The 19,645-nt window shown below is 39.0% G+C and overlaps 1 protein-coding gene across 19 annotated transcripts in view; it reads left to right on the top strand.

Annotated features, from left to right (window-relative positions):
• The window catches only part of Pkhd1 (PKHD1 ciliary IPT domain containing fibrocystin/polyductin), a 487,582-nt gene that overhangs the window by 346,554 nt on the left and 121,383 nt on the right, over positions 1–19,645 (top strand). For 17 of the 19 annotated variants that reach the window (XM_021197628.2, XM_029539264.1, XM_029539265.1 and 14 more), the window contains 5 exons: positions 47–201; positions 2,515–2,667; positions 9,668–10,543; positions 11,571–11,739; positions 12,892–13,049. In XM_021197628.2, coding sequence (XP_021053287.1) covers positions 47–201; positions 2,515–2,667; positions 9,668–10,543; positions 11,571–11,739; positions 12,892–13,049 — 1,511 coding nt within the window. Of the gene's footprint in view, positions 1–46; positions 202–2,514; positions 2,668–9,667; positions 10,544–11,570; positions 11,740–12,891; positions 13,050–19,645 lie in introns of those variants that run through there. The other 2 variants (XM_029539269.1, XM_029539281.1) reach the window with 2 other exon arrangements.

Here is a 19,645-nt window from a genome sequence, read left to right as displayed (position 1 = left end):
CTGTTGTTTTATGAGTACATCTGACATCTGCTTTCTGAATTTACAGGATTATAGTACACAATGCAGTGGACTGGCAGCCTCATGACACAATTGTTCTCAGCTCTTCTTCTTATGAGGCTCATGAGGCAGAGGTCCTCACTGTGAAGGAAGTCAAGGGCCATCACATCAGGATCTATGAACGTCTAAAGCACAGGCACATTGGTATGGCTTTGATTTGGTTTATGCTTCATGGATGCACCATAAGCAGCCTGTTTTGTAGCCTACCCAGGCACATTGCACTTGATTGACATTAGGACGTGATTGTTCCTACCTGATTTCTGTCCCTCACTTGTCTTAGAATCCCTTCTCCAATTTTCTTCTTTTCACCTCTGCTCCGCTCACTTCCTTTCCCCCCACTTTCCTCCCTCTCTTCCTCCTTCTCTTCCTTCCTCCCTTCCTCCCTCCATTTTCCTTCCTGACTCTCTTTCTTCCATCCTCCTTCCCTACCTCCCTATTTCCCTCCTTCCTTCCTTCCCTCTCTGCCCCTCTGTCCCTCCCTTACCCTCTTCCTCCCTCCCTCTCTTCATTCCTTTTCCTTTTTCTCCTTCCTTCCCTCCTTCCTTTCCTCCCTCTCATCCCTCCTTTTTCTTTTTTCCTTCCTTCCTCCTTTTCTTTCTCTCTCTCTTTCTTCTTTCCTTTCTCTTTTTCTTCCTTCTGCCTTTTATTGTTTGCTTGAGACAGGGTCTGACTAAGCACTCCAAGCTTGCAAATTAATTATCCTACCTTAACTCTCCAACACTAAGATTATAGGCATAGATGCCCCATGCCTTTATGCCTGGCTTACTTTTAATTTGAATTTTATTTGTTGGGACAGGATCTTATTCTATAGTTCCAACTGTCATAGAGCTTGCTATGTGAACCAGGTTGGCCTCAAGCTGAAGAGATCCATCTGCCTCCTCCATTATGGGGCTGGGATTAAAGGTGTGTGGCATCACACTTAGCATATTGTTAACTCTCAAAATAATATTTAGAGATTTTATGAGACAGCCTATCACTCATGTTGGCTAGTCTAAGAAAAGAGTTAAAAAATCTTTAAAAACCAGTAGATTGTTTGTGGCTAAGAACAAAACTCTTGGACAATAAGCATGTAGTTTATTGCATGGCACATTGAATTATACAGTACCTTGGAATACAATGGATAGTGTAAATAATAACTTCACTTTATGTAGAAATACATTCTTCTTCACACAAAATATAGTTTACATATATGTTGTCTACTAAGATGACCAAGAAAACCACAAAAGAAACAAGAGCTCAGATACGCCTTTGTAGAGGCAGATAGCAATAGGGCTGGAGAAATGGCTCAGAGGTTAAGAGGCCGCTCTTCCAGAAGTCCTGAGTTCAATTCCCAGCAACTACATGGCAACTCACAACCATCTGTAATGGGGTATGATGCCTTCTTTCTGGCCTGCAGCTATGTCTGAAGATAGAACACTAATATATATATATATATATATATATATATATATATATATATATATATATATAATAAAGTTATTAATTAAAGGAAGTCAGGTAGTTAGTAGTGTATAGAAATAACTCATTAAGAAAAAACACTCTCGTGCATCATGTAAGAAATAAGTTTAACTCAGGAGCTATAACTAATGAAATATGTAAAATAGATGGGCCAGAGAATTGTTTTTTAATCTGATATGTGAGGGGGGTATAGATGTTCACCAAGACTGTCTAACGTTACTTCTAAGTTACAGCTTCAGGGCTAATGCCTCCTCTTCTCCTCTTTATTATTATTGAGATGAAGTTTCTCTGTTAAATTTTTAGGATCCATTCATTCTCCTGCCTCAGCCTCTAATTAGAAGACTGTAGGCTTGGATCACCATGTTAAGCTTTTTCAGTTTAAAAATCGTAGCATAGAAAAGAGAAATCTGTAGTAACCCTGTCAGGTTAAAGTCGTTCTGAAGTATCAGTGGAAATAGGAATACAAGACTCCTCCTTCCCCCTGGTCCGGGTAGGCGTGAGAAATCTCATAAAGACAGGGGGTTCCTGAGCTCATCACCTTTTTCCATTACATTCACTGTCTGACATTGCTGCTTATGCTCTACCACTGCCTATTCTGATGTGGGGATTCTTTACTCGCATAGTGGAGGTATGTGGGCAATGTACAGCCAACTGTCACAGCCTGACATTGATGCATGGAAGGAAAGAGGTTGAGATCCTACTAACTGGACAAATCTCTGAACCAGAGGCCTGTCCTGGTACCCAGAGTTTATTGAAAAGAAATGAATCATCACTCACACATTCTCTTTGATCCCAAAGAGGGACAAGTGAACGGATTTTCATTTCTCGGCTGACATCTGTGGAGTGTGCCCGGAGGAAAAGCTGGCTTTCATGTTGGGAGGACTTGAAAGGAAAGGGAAGGGAAAGGAAAATGTCACTTGTGAGGTACACTGGGTCCCCAGCTGGCAATTTCCAGAGCAAAAAGTTAAAGGTTGTTTCCCCTGACTCCTGTTCCTCTAGGAAGTGCCCATATCATGGAGGATGGCCAACAGGTTCATTTGGCTGCTGAGGTTGGGCTGTTGACCAGAAACATTAGAATTCAGCCTGACTCACCCTGTAGCGGGAGGCTCCTTGTGGGGTCCTTCAGGAAGTCTAGCGGAGAAGACTTTTCTGGTAAGTGAAGAATGAAACCTACAGTTACTTACCATTCAGCTACTCAGTGACTCTGGACCACTTAACTAGGACACTCAGAAATTTCAGTTGTGAGAGCTTTCACTTATCATGCAAAATGATCCAATTAGGTGGTCCATTTGTGCTCCAGGAAGCTATGAATTTTCAGCCCTCATCTTTGCTAAATTATCATGTGAAGTTAAATAATATACTAGATGTTAACGCATATGCACATTTTACCTCAAAGAAAACACCTTCAGCAGATACAAATTCTCCTTTGCTTTGAAATGACAGATGATTTAATAGGCATTTAAATTTTATCACCTTCCTGATTTTCTCTTACTTTTTACCCAGTAATATGCAGTATGTAATTGTAGATGTGAGCTCATGTTACAAATTAGTGCCTGAAATTTAAATACAAATTATTTTCACATTTTAGAGTACTATAAAGATCAATTCAATCTTTTAAAAAGATCAATGCAATCTTTTTCTTTGAAAGTTATGCTTCAGTTCTTTTAGAATCTTGTGAAATTGTCTGATGACCTTATTTATTAATCTTATGTTCTGAAGATAGTCTTAAAAAAGCTCTTCACGATCAAATAATTTAGGAAATCTTGTAAGGATAGCTCCATCTTTGAAAGTTGCTGTATAGTCATCCTTAAGGAACTGAGTTTATTTATACAATTATCTTCCTTGATTCTTAGAAATTGCCCTTTTGAAGCACACATCAACTGCTGATTAATTCTCTTTTCTTTTACCAAAAAGTCCGTGTTTTCTTCTACAATTTCTTGAAGGATTTTTTTAAAAATAAATATTGGCCATTGGGAAACATTTGGATAAATATAGTTGAGCAAGTGTCTCTATGGTATAGTAGGTCATTGGGTATATGCCCAGAAGTGGTATAGCTGGGTATAGGGGTAAAACTATTCCAATTTTCTGAGAAACCACCAAATTGATTTCCAAAGTGGTTGTACAAGTTTGCATTTCCACCAGCAATGGAGGAGTGTTCCCCTTGCTCCACATCCTCGCCGGCATGTGCTGTCACTTGAAATTTTTTTTTTTTTTTGTCTCAGCCATCCTGACCAGTATCCCAGAATGCATTTCCCTGATGACTAAGGGCATTGAACATTTCTCTAAGTGTTTCTCAGCTATGAGAGAGTCCTCTGTTGAGAATTCTCCATTTAGCTCTCTACCCTATTTTTAAATTGAATTATTTGGTTTGTTGATGTGTAATTTCTTGAGTTCTTTATGTATTTTGGATATTAGCCCTCTGTTGAATGTGGGGTTGGTGAAGATCTTTTCCCATTCTGTATGCTGCTGTTTTGTCCTACTGTTGGTGTCCTTAGCATTGCACAAGCTTTTCAGGTTCATTAGGTCACATTTATTAATTATTGATCTTAGTGTCTGATCAACTGGTGTTTTGTTTAGGAATTTGTCTCCTGTGCCCATCTGTTTAAGGCAGTTTCCAACTTAATCTTCTATAAAATCTACATGAACACCAAGCTGCATAACTGTTACATATGTGCAGAGGGCCTAGGTCTGTCTCATGCATTCTGACAAGACCACCACACTTATGACCTCACAACAGCTGTGGTTACCTGAATAATACCTACACATGATCAAGCCAGTCAACAGTCCCGTGTGAGCCTATTCTCCTCAGCTGAGCAGTCATTGATGAATGATGGCTTCTTGTTGAATTGTGTGTCTGGTAGGTTGACTGCATTCCAGTGTAGAATCCCACACCTGGACTATGTGAGTAACCCTTATTAGACTGATTGACTTAAACATACATTCTTCATATTTATGAACTTCTCAAGGAATTAATAAAATAATACCTATATTTTTCTTAAAGAAAAAGAAAGTCACTCTGCACTCGAATACAGTAAAGACTCAGAGAAGATCTGGCCATGGTGCTCTAACCACTAGCTAATGTGATCAGCATGGGGTGTTTTCTTGGCCCCATTTGTTCACTATTTTGGACTCTTCAGATGTTAAATCAGAAGTTCAAGATTTCTAGTGAATAGAAAAAAATCTCTTTTCATAAGCTCTATCATTATATGTACTTGCCAGAGGTGAAATTGCCCCCACCCCTGGAAGGACAATTGTTGATATCTGGTGACATTTTTACTTCTTATAAGTTGAGAAAGTTTCTGGTATTCAATGTGTAGTTGCCAAATGTACAATACAACAATATTCAAGAAAGGAATGTCTGGCTTAAAACACCATGATGACGAGGTCAACGTTGTTCTAGATGACAGGGTCAAAACTGGACTCTGGTCTTGTAGAAATGATTGTAAAGTTGGAACATTGAGACACAGCTAATGAAAAGTAGGTCAAGCAGAACAATGTTCATGGGCTAGGACAAAAGAGCAAACTTTACAGTTGAGTACAAAGCCAGAACCAGCATCGAGCCTGACCAATTCATAAGACTTTGTAGTTGCTAACCTATGTCTTTTAAAATAACTTTCCAGAAAAGGAAAGAAAAACCACATTAAATGCTTCAGTGGGCTGGATCTGTTCTGGTTTTCCACAGTGGAAAATTTTTCCTTTAATGACCCCTTTCTGTCCAGTATAAAATCCAGGTTCTCATGCTACATTAAGCACCCTTGCTCTTTAAAATAATCCATGCCACTATAGAAAAGAACATGGAAACATTGTCATAACCAGTGGACCAGGGAGTTTGCTGGGAGCCCATGTCTCTGAACATGAGCTGAAGAAGAATGACAATATAAAACATTCCAAGGTGAACCAGGGGAGGACCATAAGGCCTCGACCCTACACAAAGAACTATAGGCAATTATGAAATGCTGAAACCCAGAGAAAGAGTCTTTTCCAGGGAAGAGCACAGCAGTTGCTTGTCCAATACCAAATGCTCAGTCCTGAAACAATATCCAGACTAAGCAGATTATATTTAAAGAAAATGATAGTATGGGAATTTGAAAGAGAGAAAGGAATGGTGTCTGGGAATGTCTAGAGGGAGGAAAGGGAAGGGGAAATTATTTAACATCTTAAAATATAAAAAATAAAAGAAATATCATGGATGCTGCTGAATAGGGATGAAAACCGGGTAAGGACAGTTTCTCCTGATAATTAGGGACTGCAAGGTTTGTTTTGTTTTGTTTTCCTGACAATATCTAGCTAGAAAGTTCTATGATTATAATTTCAAAAGGAAAAGGTCGAAAGTACTTAACTACCAAAATTGAATCTGAATTCTTCATTCAAATACTGAAGATACTAAGTACTTGCTTAGTATTTATTGATTTTCATTTGTTGTTTCAATGTGTATGCCAATGGAATAAAACTGTGAATCACAACAACCACATATATATGAGGTCTTGAAATATTACTCAAGGATATGTTAATGAGAGGCTAAAACCACCATCTATAATAGGAAACAGACTGTTCATATGTGAACTTATAGTTCCATTTGAAGTTCATGTTAACGTTTTGTATATAGGGCAGATATAACAAACCTTTCAGCAGTATGCTATTGGCAAAGAATATGAAGAGACAAATACCGTTTTAATGTTTGTGGCTAAATCCCTTCCTTGGGAGAGATGTAAAGAACATCTACCTCCCTCCTCCTATGGTTCCTAAACCAACCAATATGTGACTACACCAAAGCTCACTCTAGTGAACTTGTGAATTTGTTATGTTTACTTATAGAAATTGGGTAAAAGATATGGGCAGGAATATAGGTGACCTTAAAGTATCCACACTGGAAGGTCATTCCCAGGAGGAATGATGGCTTTCCACGTCTGTGCAGATAGAATACCTTCTGTCACCCCCCTACCCCAAATATCTTCTATCCCTTTCCCACAGCTATATGCAATTAGGCAAAATTGCATACAACTTGTTAGGAGTAGTGACTATATGAAGCCCTACCAACTCCATTTTGAAGAAACTTCATTTTATGCAAGGCCAGGGCCTAAATTTCAATTCTAAGAAGATCACAGAGTCCACCTGAACCTCCTGAACAACCATCCTATGGCAATCTCCCCCATTAGCAACAGCCAGTCAGGCTTCATAGCAGGGTAAACCCTACAGAGAATAAATAACTCAACTATACTGTTTGTCAGGTGGTTTTTGTTCCTATGTTTGGTTCCTGAAGATTACACCAGAAATGTAGTTTTTAAAGTAATAACTTGCTGACCCATACTGAAATCCTCCAAGCTTGCTATAGCTATAGTAAATACCCTGCACTTCTAGACTCTCACTCTTACCCACTGCAATGAGGGCAGTGAGAGACTTTGCTTTCAAGCTCATAAGAAAGACCTTTATTATGTTTACATCACAGTTGCCTCCTCAGCAGTCTTTGGTGGTACCTGCAACGTGGGCATAATAGCTGGATGTTCAGTTAAGGGTCCTATACTGCCCCACTCCCCAATTCCCTCTCTTTATGACAGAAAGTAAATAGCCACCTTACCTATCTCTGATATCTATAGTCAAAGAGGCAAATGGGACCAGCAGAACTCCTGAAGAGGGTGGCAGTATATAGATTAGCACAGCATATCTATACCATCTACCAGAAGCTTCTCAATCATTGCCAAGTGAGAGATTTATTTTATCTCATCCCGGGAGAGGCATGTAGTCTTTCACCTTCTCCCTCTCACAGGTTTAAACTTCTTCACAGCAACTAATTGCAAGGATTTGGGTTTCCTATCTCTGAAAAGGCAGTGGAGAACTTGGGGTTTAGGCTGGCCTATCTGTGATCTTTAAGTAAAAGTACTAAATGCAGTAGCACTGAAATGTCACAGGGTCACGGGTGGGTGGAGCTTCTGTCTTTATCAAAGAAGGATTTACCTTGACCATTGCCTCAAAACACAAAACAAAACCTCATAAATTACAGCAACAACAATTAAGAAAATAAGAAGTGAGGGACCCTGTCGTCAAGCTGTAATCTTTCTAGCAAAGGATACATGAATAATGGCTGGCATACAGCTATTGCCTGATTACCTGACTCCAGTATGAAGTTCCTCCCTCTACAGTGTCAAATAGCTCAACCACGCTGTGTACTTGCAATGAAGTTCATTGTACATAGCCATAGGTCCTAGTTGAAATATTAATTTTTCAACCATTTTATGTATCAGTTGCCTTGTCAGCAAAATGGAGGTATTAATTTTGCTAACTCATAGTATCTTTGTGATAAGTAAGATTGTGTGTGTGTGTGTGTGTGTGTGTGTGTGTGTGTGTGAGTGTGTGTCTGTTACAGCAGAACTTAGCATATGATCAGTGTTATATGGGAATTAGATGTTTCAGGTTTTTTTTTTAAATTTATTATTAATTCATAACCTATAATCATACAGTACAGTATGTATTTTTACCAGATGTATATATACTGATTATTAATATTCAAATTTAAAATCAATGTGTAGGCTGAATTCTGTGTTGCTGTTACTGTAATGCAGCACAGCTAAACATGTGGTATCCACTTACAATCCTAGCACTTGGGAGCAATAAGCTGGGCACAGTTGTTCAAGCCTATGATCTGAGCTACTCAGGAAGCTAAGGCAGGGTTGTAGGGCTGACTTGGCAATTTACAGATACTCTGCCTCAAAAATAATTAAATAAATAGAAAGGCTAGGCTAGAGGTATAGTTAGTGATTGAATACTGGCCTAGTAGTGAGTTTAGGGCTGAAGGTAAAGCAAAATAGTCCATGACAAAAGGACAACATTCAAAAGAGCTGAAAGTCTTCCGTGAGATTAAACACTTAGTCATTTTTATTAATGATGTAGGAAATCTCATTGTTACAAAAATCCTGTGGGAAATAGTGTCACTAAGATTAAAATCTAGAAAAGCTTTCATGGGGATTTTTTCTTTATGTTTATGCCCAAGAAATGATCGTAAGGTGTCACCCATGCTAGGTTAGTCCTGTGCCACTTAGCTCTGTCCCAAGTCTTCTCTTCCAGATTGTATTTAGATGCAGAGCATTGGTGAGTTGCCCAGGCTAGCCTTGACTTCACCTTGTAGCACAAGCAGGCTTTGAACATCCTACCCTTCTGCCTCAGCCTTGTGTTGCCTGGTTACAGCCTTGTACCTTCAGATCCAGTTTCACAAACAATATTAAATGTGTTTTTTCTTTCTTTCTTTCTTTCTTTCTTTCTTTCTTTCTTTCTTTCTTTCTTTCTTTCTTTCTTTCTTTCTTTCCTTCCTTCCTTCCTTCCTTCTTTCCTTCCTTCCTTCCTTCCTTCCTTCCTTNCTTCCTTCCTTCCTTCCTTCCTTCCTTCCTTTCTTTCTTTCTTTCTTTCTTTCTTTCTTTCTTTCTTTCTTTCTTTCTTTCTTTCTTTCTTTTAACCATGTCTTCTTCTGGACATTAATTGGGCTGGAATAAGCTATGTACCTTTACTCTTCTAGAAAATGCTAGAAGTGATTTTAGAGTTGCCTATTCAGTTTCTTCATTCACCTCCTTCATAGATAATTACAGCTCACTTGAACAGTATCCTTTTTTTTTTTTTTCAAGACAGGGTATCTCTGTGTAGCCATGTCTGTCCTGGAACTCACTCTGTAGACCAGGCTGGCTTGAACTCAGAAATCTCCCTGCCTCTGCCTTCCAAGTGCTGGGAGTAAAGGCGTGCACCAGCACTGCCCACTGCCCAGCTCTTGAACAGGATCCTTGAGACAAAGGGAGACAAGCCTTTGGAGCAACTGGGCAACAATCCACACATTCTTTATGCTTAACCAGACCCTTTCATTCAGTCTCCTAAAAAATGAAAAAAATTCTGTGAACCAGTCGTCCCCTGCCTTATTTCTTTTCTCACTTTTTATATCAGATATATCAGAGCCCAGATAGCACATTAGTGTTTATAGATAAAGTGTCATATTTCCAGTGATTCATTTTTTGTTAGTGAAATTTTATGGTGTGAACTACAGATCTGGTGCTAGGGATAACGATTACATTCCATTTGAATATCTGCATATTCCGTTACCCCAGAGCAGAGGCCTTTGGTATGTTGTGGGAAACATGAAAGAACCTGACCTGAATATATCCATTTTCCTTTGCAGGTGTTCTTCAACTTCTCAATGTAGAAATTCAGAACATGGGAATGCCATTGTATTCATCTATTGAATTCACTGGTGTATCAGCTGGATCCTGGGTAATATCTTCTACTGTACATCAAAGCTGCAGTGTGGGAATCCATGCGTCTTCCAGTCATGGGGTGATTTTAAACGATAACGTAGTGTTTTGCACAAATGGCCATGGCATCGATGTAGAGGGTCAGAACTATTCTCTCACCAATAATCTTGTCATTCTGACAATGCAGTCAGCAAACTCATCTCCTTGGGTGGCAGGAATCAAAGTGAACTATGCAGAGGACATCATTCTCCATGGCAATGTGGTGGCAGGATCTGAGAGACTTGGTTTTCATGTCAGTGGTCATGGGTGCTCCTCTGAAGTTCTTTGGTCTGACAATGTGGTCCACTCAAGCCTCCATGGCCTTCACCTCTACAAGAAACATGAATCTAACAACTGTACTGGTGTCTCTGGATTTATGGCTTTTAAGAACTTTGACTATGGTGCCATGGTTCAGACAGAGAATAGTGTGGACATACAGAATATCACTCTGGTAGACAATACTGTTGGTCTTTTGGCTATCACATATGTATCTTCTGCTCTACTGAGCTCTGTCAGCACTGTACAGATTACACTTAGGAATTCAGTCATTGTGGCCACTAGCTCCTCTTTTGACTGCATCCATGACAGAAAGGCTCCTCAGTCAGCCAACTGGACATCAGCAGATAGAGCACCTTCCAATCCCAGAGGAGGCCGAATCGGTATCCTGTGGCCTGTTTCTGCCTCAGAACCAAGTGGATGGCCCCAGGAGCCATGGCACAAAGTAAGGAGCAGTCATTCAGTTCCAGGAATTATGAAGCTTCAAGGTAGGATTTGTGATTTTTACCCTAAATATATGAATCCACCCACCCAAACACACAATGTTCAGTAGTATTCTGAAACCATACATCTAGAAGGTCCAGTCTGGTCTAGTGCTTGCTTGTCTAGTTGGCATCCTACTATTAATGTATTACTACTGTGTATTAAAGACAGTGAGTGATTTCTTACAGAAGTAACTGTTTCTGCTTACTGGACATCTTGATTGTAACTACTTAACTCTATAATTACTCCTGGATAGCAATTTGTTTTTCCTGCTATCCAATACAGTAACTGAGATGCAGAAATTGTATCACAGCTGCAAGTGGCTTTATAGTTGGTGCTGTAAAGATTGGTAGGCTTAAAGTTAGCATTTGACCATATCTTCTATCAGATAGTTTTGGCAATTTTGTATTTATTCCATCTGTATTTAGTCTATCTCACAGCTGGTTTGAGTGTTACATATGGACAGATTTTCATCAAAATTTTAATTATTTTTCTAAAGACTATAGTGTATTTGTAGTGTATATTTATGAGTTTTAAAAATTATTTTACATGTGTGAGTGTTTGTCAGTATATATGTCTGTGAACCATATACATCGAGCACAGACAGAGGCTAGAATAGGGAATTAGATCCCCAGAACTAGTGTTATAGAGTGATTGTTATAAGCTTCCACTTAGCTGCTAGGACTTGAGTCTAAGTTCCCCAGAATAATAGTCAGTGTTCTAAATATTAAACCAGCTAGCTTTCCGGCTTGGAATTACTATATTTCTTTCTTTCTTTCTTTCTTTCTTTCTTTCTTTCTTTCTTTCTTTCTTTCTTTCTTTCTTTCTTTCTTTCTTTCTTTCTTATGAAATGTCTATTTTGTAGTTACAAAGGACATTTTGTAACTAAAATTCATGTAAACTTACCTGGGTTGTCTTGGATAGCTCAAATTAGCTCCTAGAATATGTCCTATGAAAACAATATTTAATTCTATAATCTCTATGGTAGGTGGTTCACGATACAATTTCGTGATATATTGTTTAAAATTTCAGATGTCACCTTTTCTGGTTTTGTGAAGAGTTGCTATAGCAACGATCTGGATGTCTGCATCCTGCCTAATGAGTATAGCACTGGAGTCATGTTCCCAATAACAACAGAGAGGACCAGAATGCTGAGGATAAAGGACAAAAACAAGTTCTACTTTCCCCTATTACAGTCCAGGTACCACTTCCAGTATTGATGATATAATATATTTCTGAAGCAATTTTCAACTGCTTAAATCCCCAAACACATGAAAAATATAACACCATTACACAAATTGAAATAAACCCCTGTAGAAAAGGTTGGTGTCTTGATTTAGTGGTACCAACATTTTACTCTCATATTATTGCCTTTTCATATATGACTTTAAGTATTTGCACACAAACAAACAGATGCTAGTTAGTGGTTTCTCCCCTTTTGAATCTTTTTCTAAAAGAAGGGTCCGATGTGATTTGATGCCAGTTTTATTGTTATTTTCTATTGTTTCTTCTCCTTAGAAAGAGTTTCAAAATTGATGGAATCAGATAAACAAATTAACAACTGACTTGCCTTCTTTCCTCTATCATGGATCATAATATACAGAGTTTGAGAGAGGGGTTCAGGAAACCTTTGAGTGGGATGAGGAGATAGGAGATTGTACCTATTGCTAGGAATTTCCAAGCTAAACAATAATACAAAGCTCAGGTGCAACTACTGCTCTAGGTCTCATGATATGAACATTTTATTCAAGTGTCTAAAGAAAAAGTAAATATGGAATCTCTTTGCCTTAAAAAACTTGGAGAAATTAAGAATGTGTCATTGCTTTCTCACACTGCAAAACTGCTTTAGGGAGGAAAGGAATAGTCTAAATAAACCATCCTTTATGGGAAGTCTATGTGTTTGCCCTAATACTGCTTCCTCTTTTATACCCATCCCAGAGCCACTGGAGGTACTTCAATATACTTAGGTACTGTATTATTATTCATCCTTTTCCTGTCAAAACTTCCTTCTGTTTGTGTCTTACCTGTAGGCTGAAAGCCACACCTCTTGGTCCATTTGTGCTAGTAATGAAACTCCACAAATCAGATGGTTTATAATTACCGAAGACTTGTTTCTTATAGTTTTGGAGTCTGGGGAGTAAAAAAGAAAAAAAAAATCAAAGCAGGTCAGGTCATGCCTGGTGTCTGATGAGGGATCCTGTACAGCTTTTCCCTATGAAGTGAAGAGCATTAGTCTCATGTGGCAGGAGGCTCAGGAAGACAAGAGTCACCCCTGATGATCAGCACTGCCCATGTGCTTTCTTTCTGTTGCCTGTCATGAGATGATGATGTTATCTCTTCCCTTTCTCCACAGCAGAGACTTAGTGGGAACCATCTGTCCCACATTGGACTGTGAATATCCAAGAAAATACCTTTTCACAGATCTTGATGGGAGAACCCTGGGTCTACCCCCACCAGTTTCTGTGTTTCCAAGGACAGAGGAAGAGTGGACTGGATCCTTCCTCAATACAGGTGGGTTATGTCTGACCACGATGTGTGTGGGAAAGGCAGTCAGCTTGTGAAAGGATGCTGTTGTTCCATGAGAACAAAATATATAGGACAGGCACCAACACCTAAGGCTGGATGGAGCCTGTGCTGATGTGCTACTAAATCACATGTATAGAAGGGATATTGAGTCACTGAGATTCTGTGATCACTACTGTGACCTCCGTAGATACCTATGTAGATGTCTATGTCATATGGACACATTAACACTGAGTGCTGAGAATTATCCTAATTCATTCCTTAGTCTCGTGTAATGTTCATGTCGCCTTGAAATAACCCATGAAGTTCTTTTCTTTTAGGATTTGAAAGGTCACTTTGGAGAGGGCAGTACAGGCGGCACTGTGAGATTCATCTTCCTGGTCTCAAAATGTCTCTTAAACTGTGCCATGCTCAGAACTTCTGTCTCCTTTTGTTGTTGTTGTTGTTGCTCATAAAACCATAGCACCTTTTTGGTCTTTGACTTTCTTTGTAGATTCGCTCTGATCTTCTGTGCCTTTAATTTTTTTACCAATTGAATTTGTTCTTTTATAATTCCTTACAGTTATATTTTCTCCCTACCTTTATTACCCCCCTTCTTCCTTGCCATTTTGAGGTCTGAAGGTATGACTCTCCCAGGGCTGTGAACTCAGACCAGTTTCCATATTCCAGGAGGACCAAGGTCAAATTACCACACAATTCTACATATGAGTTACGATTCCTATCACTAGCTCATACTTGACCCTGAAATTTGGTCAAAAATACCCACTGATTCTGTGAAGTAATACAAGCGTCTGGGACTCACATTCCCCCTATTAGACTCCAATCCCCCCCCCCTTCAGTATGTGGCCTGTTACTTGCCTTTTGCTTCTGTCAGTAAGAACATAGAACATACACCTTGTTCTTTTTCCTAACTCTCATGCTTCTTATCTTCCTTGTCTGCAGCCTCTGGAATGTGAGCATTACCATCTCCCACCTGTTATCACAATAACCTTCAGGTTGATGTTTTCTCCCATCCCTGCATTCTTCGCTTTACTCACCAAGTAGCCAGGACAGTCATTTAAGCTTACCAATGGCTGTTCACCCATTCAGAAGGACATCCACACCATAAGCTTCCCAGACTTTTATTCTTGGGTCATGGTTGCTTTCTCCCACCTCCTGTAACTCCCACCCTCACCCCTGCTTACCTTAAATATCATAGCCTTACTTTTCCTGTAACACAGCACTCTGCCTGGATATTTTATTAGTATCTCTGTTAGGGATAAACTTATTACCCCTGAATGTCCTTGGAGAAGCCATCTCTGATCCCTCATCTTACAAGCATATGAGTTAGTGCTGGCATTCGTAGGGTGCTCGCCTCCCATGTGAGAATCTGTGAGCTCAATCCCTAGGCCATGTGTGGACCACATAAACCATGTGTGATGTTGCATATCAGTAATCCAAATCTTCAAGGTTATCCTCACAGTGTGTTCAAGGCTAGCTTGACATAAATAAGACCTTGTCTCAAAAACAAATGAACAAACAAAACAAAACAATATATTTATTCTATTTATTATTTTATAAAGTCGTTGCACCCGTGGAAATGTATCTTTTATCCTCCTGTTGTAATTGTCATCTTGGAAGCCTCTGTTTGTTAACTTAGAGTGTGTATGTAGTTCTAATCTAATCTAGGCCTAGAATATTTTCAGCCTTGGAGACTTATTACTGAGTAAACTCAACCCCTTCCTAGTTCCTTCTAATCTCTGGCCAGCTGATTCACTTCACCTTTTCTGGCTCAAACTCCTTTACAAGCTGACTGATTCAATCTGGCTTCTCTCAGCTTCTCCTACATTGCTCTGCTTGGCCTCTAATAACTTTGGCAATTTGTTCTAATCTTCTGGTTTCTTCTGATTCTCTGGCTTAATCTGTCTTCACCTGTGTCTAGCTTTTTCTCTTTCAGCAACCAGTGTCTCTATAAGGGTCGCAGTAAAACTATTACTTTCTCTGAACTGCTCCCACTGTGGCTTCCCATTTCTTTCTCTTCTCTATTAAACATCACTTTGAAATATGGGCACTTTAGTGTACAAAGTAAACTTTACCTTCATTGTTTTAGATTAAAGGTGTGAACTAAGGGTGTGTCTGTATTCCAGCTAGAGGGATTAAAGGTGCTTGGTAAGGCTGAGCCACATCAAAACCAGAAACAGGTCTTTCCAGTAAACAACACAATCTTGGGGTTTAGACATTCTGCAATACAATTGTTCTGAGGGGTTCACCACAGGGCATTATGCTATAAATGTAATTACTTAGTTGTTTATTTACCACTCAACTCTTTAGTACACAAACTCAGTGAGGTCTAGTAGCTGTATTGTGGATACCTAGAAAGAATACTAATGAGTTTGTCCCAAAATATTCAAGAACATCATGCTTTTGATTTAATGGTATGTATGTCATATGGAAGCCTTCTATATAGTTCATAGCTTTTGCTTGTTTGTTTTTGTTTGTACATTTTATAGAGATGGGATTTTGTTTAGTACCTTGGTAGCTAGCCTGAATTTGTTGTGTAGTCCAAGAGGGCCTTATTTTTGTGAGTTGTTCTTAACTTGCCTTAAGCTTCCAGTCCTCCTGTCTCAGCTTCCTGTGTCCTGGTATAGGCAAATATCATCATGAAAACCTGATTATATTTTTATTTGTTTATAATTTTTTTCATCAGAGCTATTGTTGAAGTATAGCATTTGACACTTGGAATTATTTCTCTAGATGAATGTTTAAATTATTATAACATTTCATATTTGAAAATATATTTTATACTCATCTTATACTTTTCCATATGTACAAGTCTTAGTGTTGCAATTGAATGACAAGATACTGGGTCTATAGAGTAGGTTTTAAAGTCATAGGTATATATATATATATTGAGTACACAAAAAGCAGAGCCAACACTCACTTTGTTATATTTACATTTTTTAATATAACCAGTAAATACATTTTTTCACAGTGATATGAAACCTATAATCTGTGTCTGTGTGTATGTGTAGAAGATAAAGGTGTGTATTGATACATGATTAGTAAAGATAAAAAAAATCAAAAGATAATTTTATCCGTGTCACTTGTCACCCTGATCCAGCATCATCTGAAGACAGGCCATTAGGAATGCCTTTGAAGGATTATTTTGATTACATGAATTGGTGCAGGAGATACTTCTTACGGGGGAGGGGAGTGGGACCCTTCTCTGGCCATGACAGAATGGAAGAAGCGCGCTGATGAGTTGAATAGGAAGGTGCATTCATCTTACTCGGCCTCTTGACTGAGGATGTAAATGACCAACTGCTTCAAGCTCCTCCTCCCTTGATTTCATGCCAGGATGGATTCAAACTGCTCTGAAGCCAACCTCTGTCCCTTAGTTTGCTTCTGTCAACTGAAAAAGCAACTAAGGCAGATAGGCAGATCTATTCCCATCTATCTCTAAACTTATTCAAAGGTTCCTACAGTAAGATTTGCTATTGGTTAAAAAAATTACACCACTACCCCAGACATTTAAGTCATGGCAACATCCTCATACTTTAAAACTAGCCTATGGGTAATTATGGAACTTTTATGGACTTGTGCATTGGCCAAACTTACACTTCTCTTTAATTAATAAGATGGGTGATGGTCCACAGTGCTAGATACAAATTAAAATTTATTCTAACAGAAATGGAAAAAGCTTGAACATAAGGTCTTTGTTTGGGTTGACTTAGAAATACACCTGATATAAAGCTTACACTCAAGTAGTTATACATAGTAGCAGACTACCAAAAAACACCAGTAGGGAAGTGAGATTAAAAGAAATAATGACAGTAAAGATGGGCTGTCAAACTGTCACCACTGTGGAATTTGGACCCCAGCACTAATGGGACTCTTGGAGACTATAAACCCAAACGACCACAACCGTGCCCGAGGAGCTAATGTAAATGTTATATTCCTGCTTACGTTTGAACTGAGAGATGATTCGGGGTGGGATCTCTCTGTGGCCTGTTGGCTTTCCCTGAACACAGGTTGTATGAGTTCTTGCATATAGTCAGAAAGTATTTCTTAGAAGGATGTCATAGGTCTTATCAATAGTTCTCTGCTGTTGGAGAAGATGATTGCCAGCAGCAAATGTCATTATGAGTACTCTTATCAGTAGTCACTCCAATGTCAATAAAATGCTTCATTTTTAAATTATAAGAACATCCTTTTGATGAGCTTTTAGGAGGTTGCTTACCATGTGTTGTAATATATTATTCAGGTGTAATGTTCTTGCTATTGGTTGCTCTTCTGTTCTGTTTGCTTTTGCTCAGCTCATTGCCCTGTGTGAAACATGATTCCATGATGTATAACAAACAGTACACACAATTTGCTTTCCGTGTCTGAAAGCAAGTCTTTGTGAATGGCCGAGCATATCCACTGAGGTGTATAAGAGGTATGGACTGAAACCTCGTGTGCTGCCTAAAACGTTCAGTGAAATTGTTATAGGTGAGAAGATTCTCACAGTGGAGTCTGCTGTTTACTGCACTAAAAAATACATTCTGTGTCCCTTTGCAAACAAGATAATATATAGTAAACTGTGTCTGTTGGGGGTGCTAATAGGATTGTAGTGTTCCTTGACTTTCAAATATCTTCTTTGATGACGGAAGACTTCTATTTTAACAATCAGTGGGTTTTTTTTATTAGATATTATCTTTATTTACATTTCAAATGCTATCCCAAAAGTTCCCTATACCCTTCCCCTGCCCTGCTCCCCTACCCACCCACTCCCACTTCCTGGCATTCTCCTGTACTGGGGCATATAAAGTTTGTATGACCTAGGGGCCTCTCTTCCCAATGATGGCTGGCTAGGCCATCTTCTGCTACATATGCAGCTAGAAACACGAGCTCTGGGGGTACTGATTAGTTCATATTGTTGTTCCACCTATAGGGTTTCAGTCCCCTTCAACTCCTTGGGTACTTTCTCTAGCTCCTCCATTGGGGGCCCTGAGTTCTGTCCAATAGCTGACTGTGAGCATCCACTTCTGTATTTGCCAGGCACTGGCATAGCCTCACACGAGACAGCTATACCTTTCAGCAAAATTTTCCTGGTATATGCCATAGTGTCTGGGTTTGGTGGCTGATTATGGGAACAATCAGTGTTTTAAACCACTTTCTAATTCCTGTCACCAAGCCAGTTGACAAGAAATGCCCCGATTAATTCCTAAGAGAGTGGCTCTTTTCCACATATGCCCATGGGAGCCCATATAGATGACACAGATAAACTGAAATTAGAGAACACTAAAACCAAGTCTTGTATTTACTGCTAATGTCACCATGTTTGAAACACCCTCAAGTCCTTTCTGAATTTTATTAGCAAATCTCTCCAAACCCCTTCAGTTCCATAGCCTCTGAGGTTTATTTTTAATTTGCAAAATAACTGATTTTGTTTGCACCTATTAGTTCACATGCAGAAAAAAATCCTCCTCTCTGAATCATATAGCCACACTTCATTCTATGCATATCATCAAGCACTTTGGCATCAGGAGCAAAATCCATTCATGCGCATCACCAAGTGAGAACACAGTGCCGGTAGGCTTAGCTATCTGTGCAGTTCAGTGTGTGCACCCAGGGAAAAAGTGAGCTAGTAATTTTGTTTTATAGTTATCTATAACTTCTCATTTACTGCCAACTTTGCAAATTACATGGCAATAAGAGAAGGCAGCTAATCCCAAGCCGGTGATATTTACATTTTATTTTACGAAGGATTTCTGGGGTTATGCAGCCTTCTAATGATCCAAAAATCCAAAATCATTCAATACAACAAAATCTTGAAATTGATATCCAACTTAGGTAGGAGAATAACACTAGGCAGTTTCATTTTGGGTCCCTAATTCATTTTCTGTCTATCTCTAGCTAATAATTAAAACTATCACCTCAAAGACTAGTTTATATATATGGAGGCCTGGTTTGTTATAAGAGGACTGAAGACCTCAGAGCCATAGGCTAGTGGCAGTTCATAGTTCCTCAGATAAATAAAGTAGGAGGGAAGTAAATCAGAAATTATCATACTGTGACTACCCTTTGTATGGGAGTTACAGTATCTGAAATTTTCCTTTACTCAGTAAATATGTTTTGTCAACTCACTGTCTCTTAGTATCTTATTAAAATGGATATTATAGTGTATAGTGGAGAAGATAATAACCGTGGTCTCATCAAAGTTATATTGCAAAAGAAACATATGCACAACTAATAAGGAAAAGAGAAGTGAAGAAAATAAAATAGTATTTTGGTTTACAGAGAAAATTTCATATAGGAGTGAGTTTATTTTTCTCTTGTTCTCTCCCTCTTTCTCTCTTTGGTATGCACCTGTGTGTGTGTGTGTGTATGTCTGTGTGTGTTTGTCTGTGTGTGTCTGTGTGTGCCTGTGTGTGTGTTTGTGTATGTGTTTGTGTGTGTGTGTGCGAGAAGTTCAGATGTGGTATAAAGTAACATGGCTTACAAATAAGACTCCAATGAACAAAGGGAGGAAACTCGTAAGGGCAGTGTCACCAACCAGCACAGGGGCTCTGGTAAAAGAAATTCCTCAAGACATACATAGAAGGGGTGGGGGGTACAGAGAC

Source organism: Mus pahari, chromosome 5 (genome assembly GCF_900095145.1).
Source record: "Mus pahari chromosome 5, PAHARI_EIJ_v1.1, whole genome shotgun sequence".
NCBI lineage: Eukaryota > Metazoa > Chordata > Mammalia > Rodentia > Muridae > Mus > Mus pahari.
Note: the sequence above shows the minus strand (reverse complement) of the source record. Positions and strands in the feature narration are given on the sequence as shown.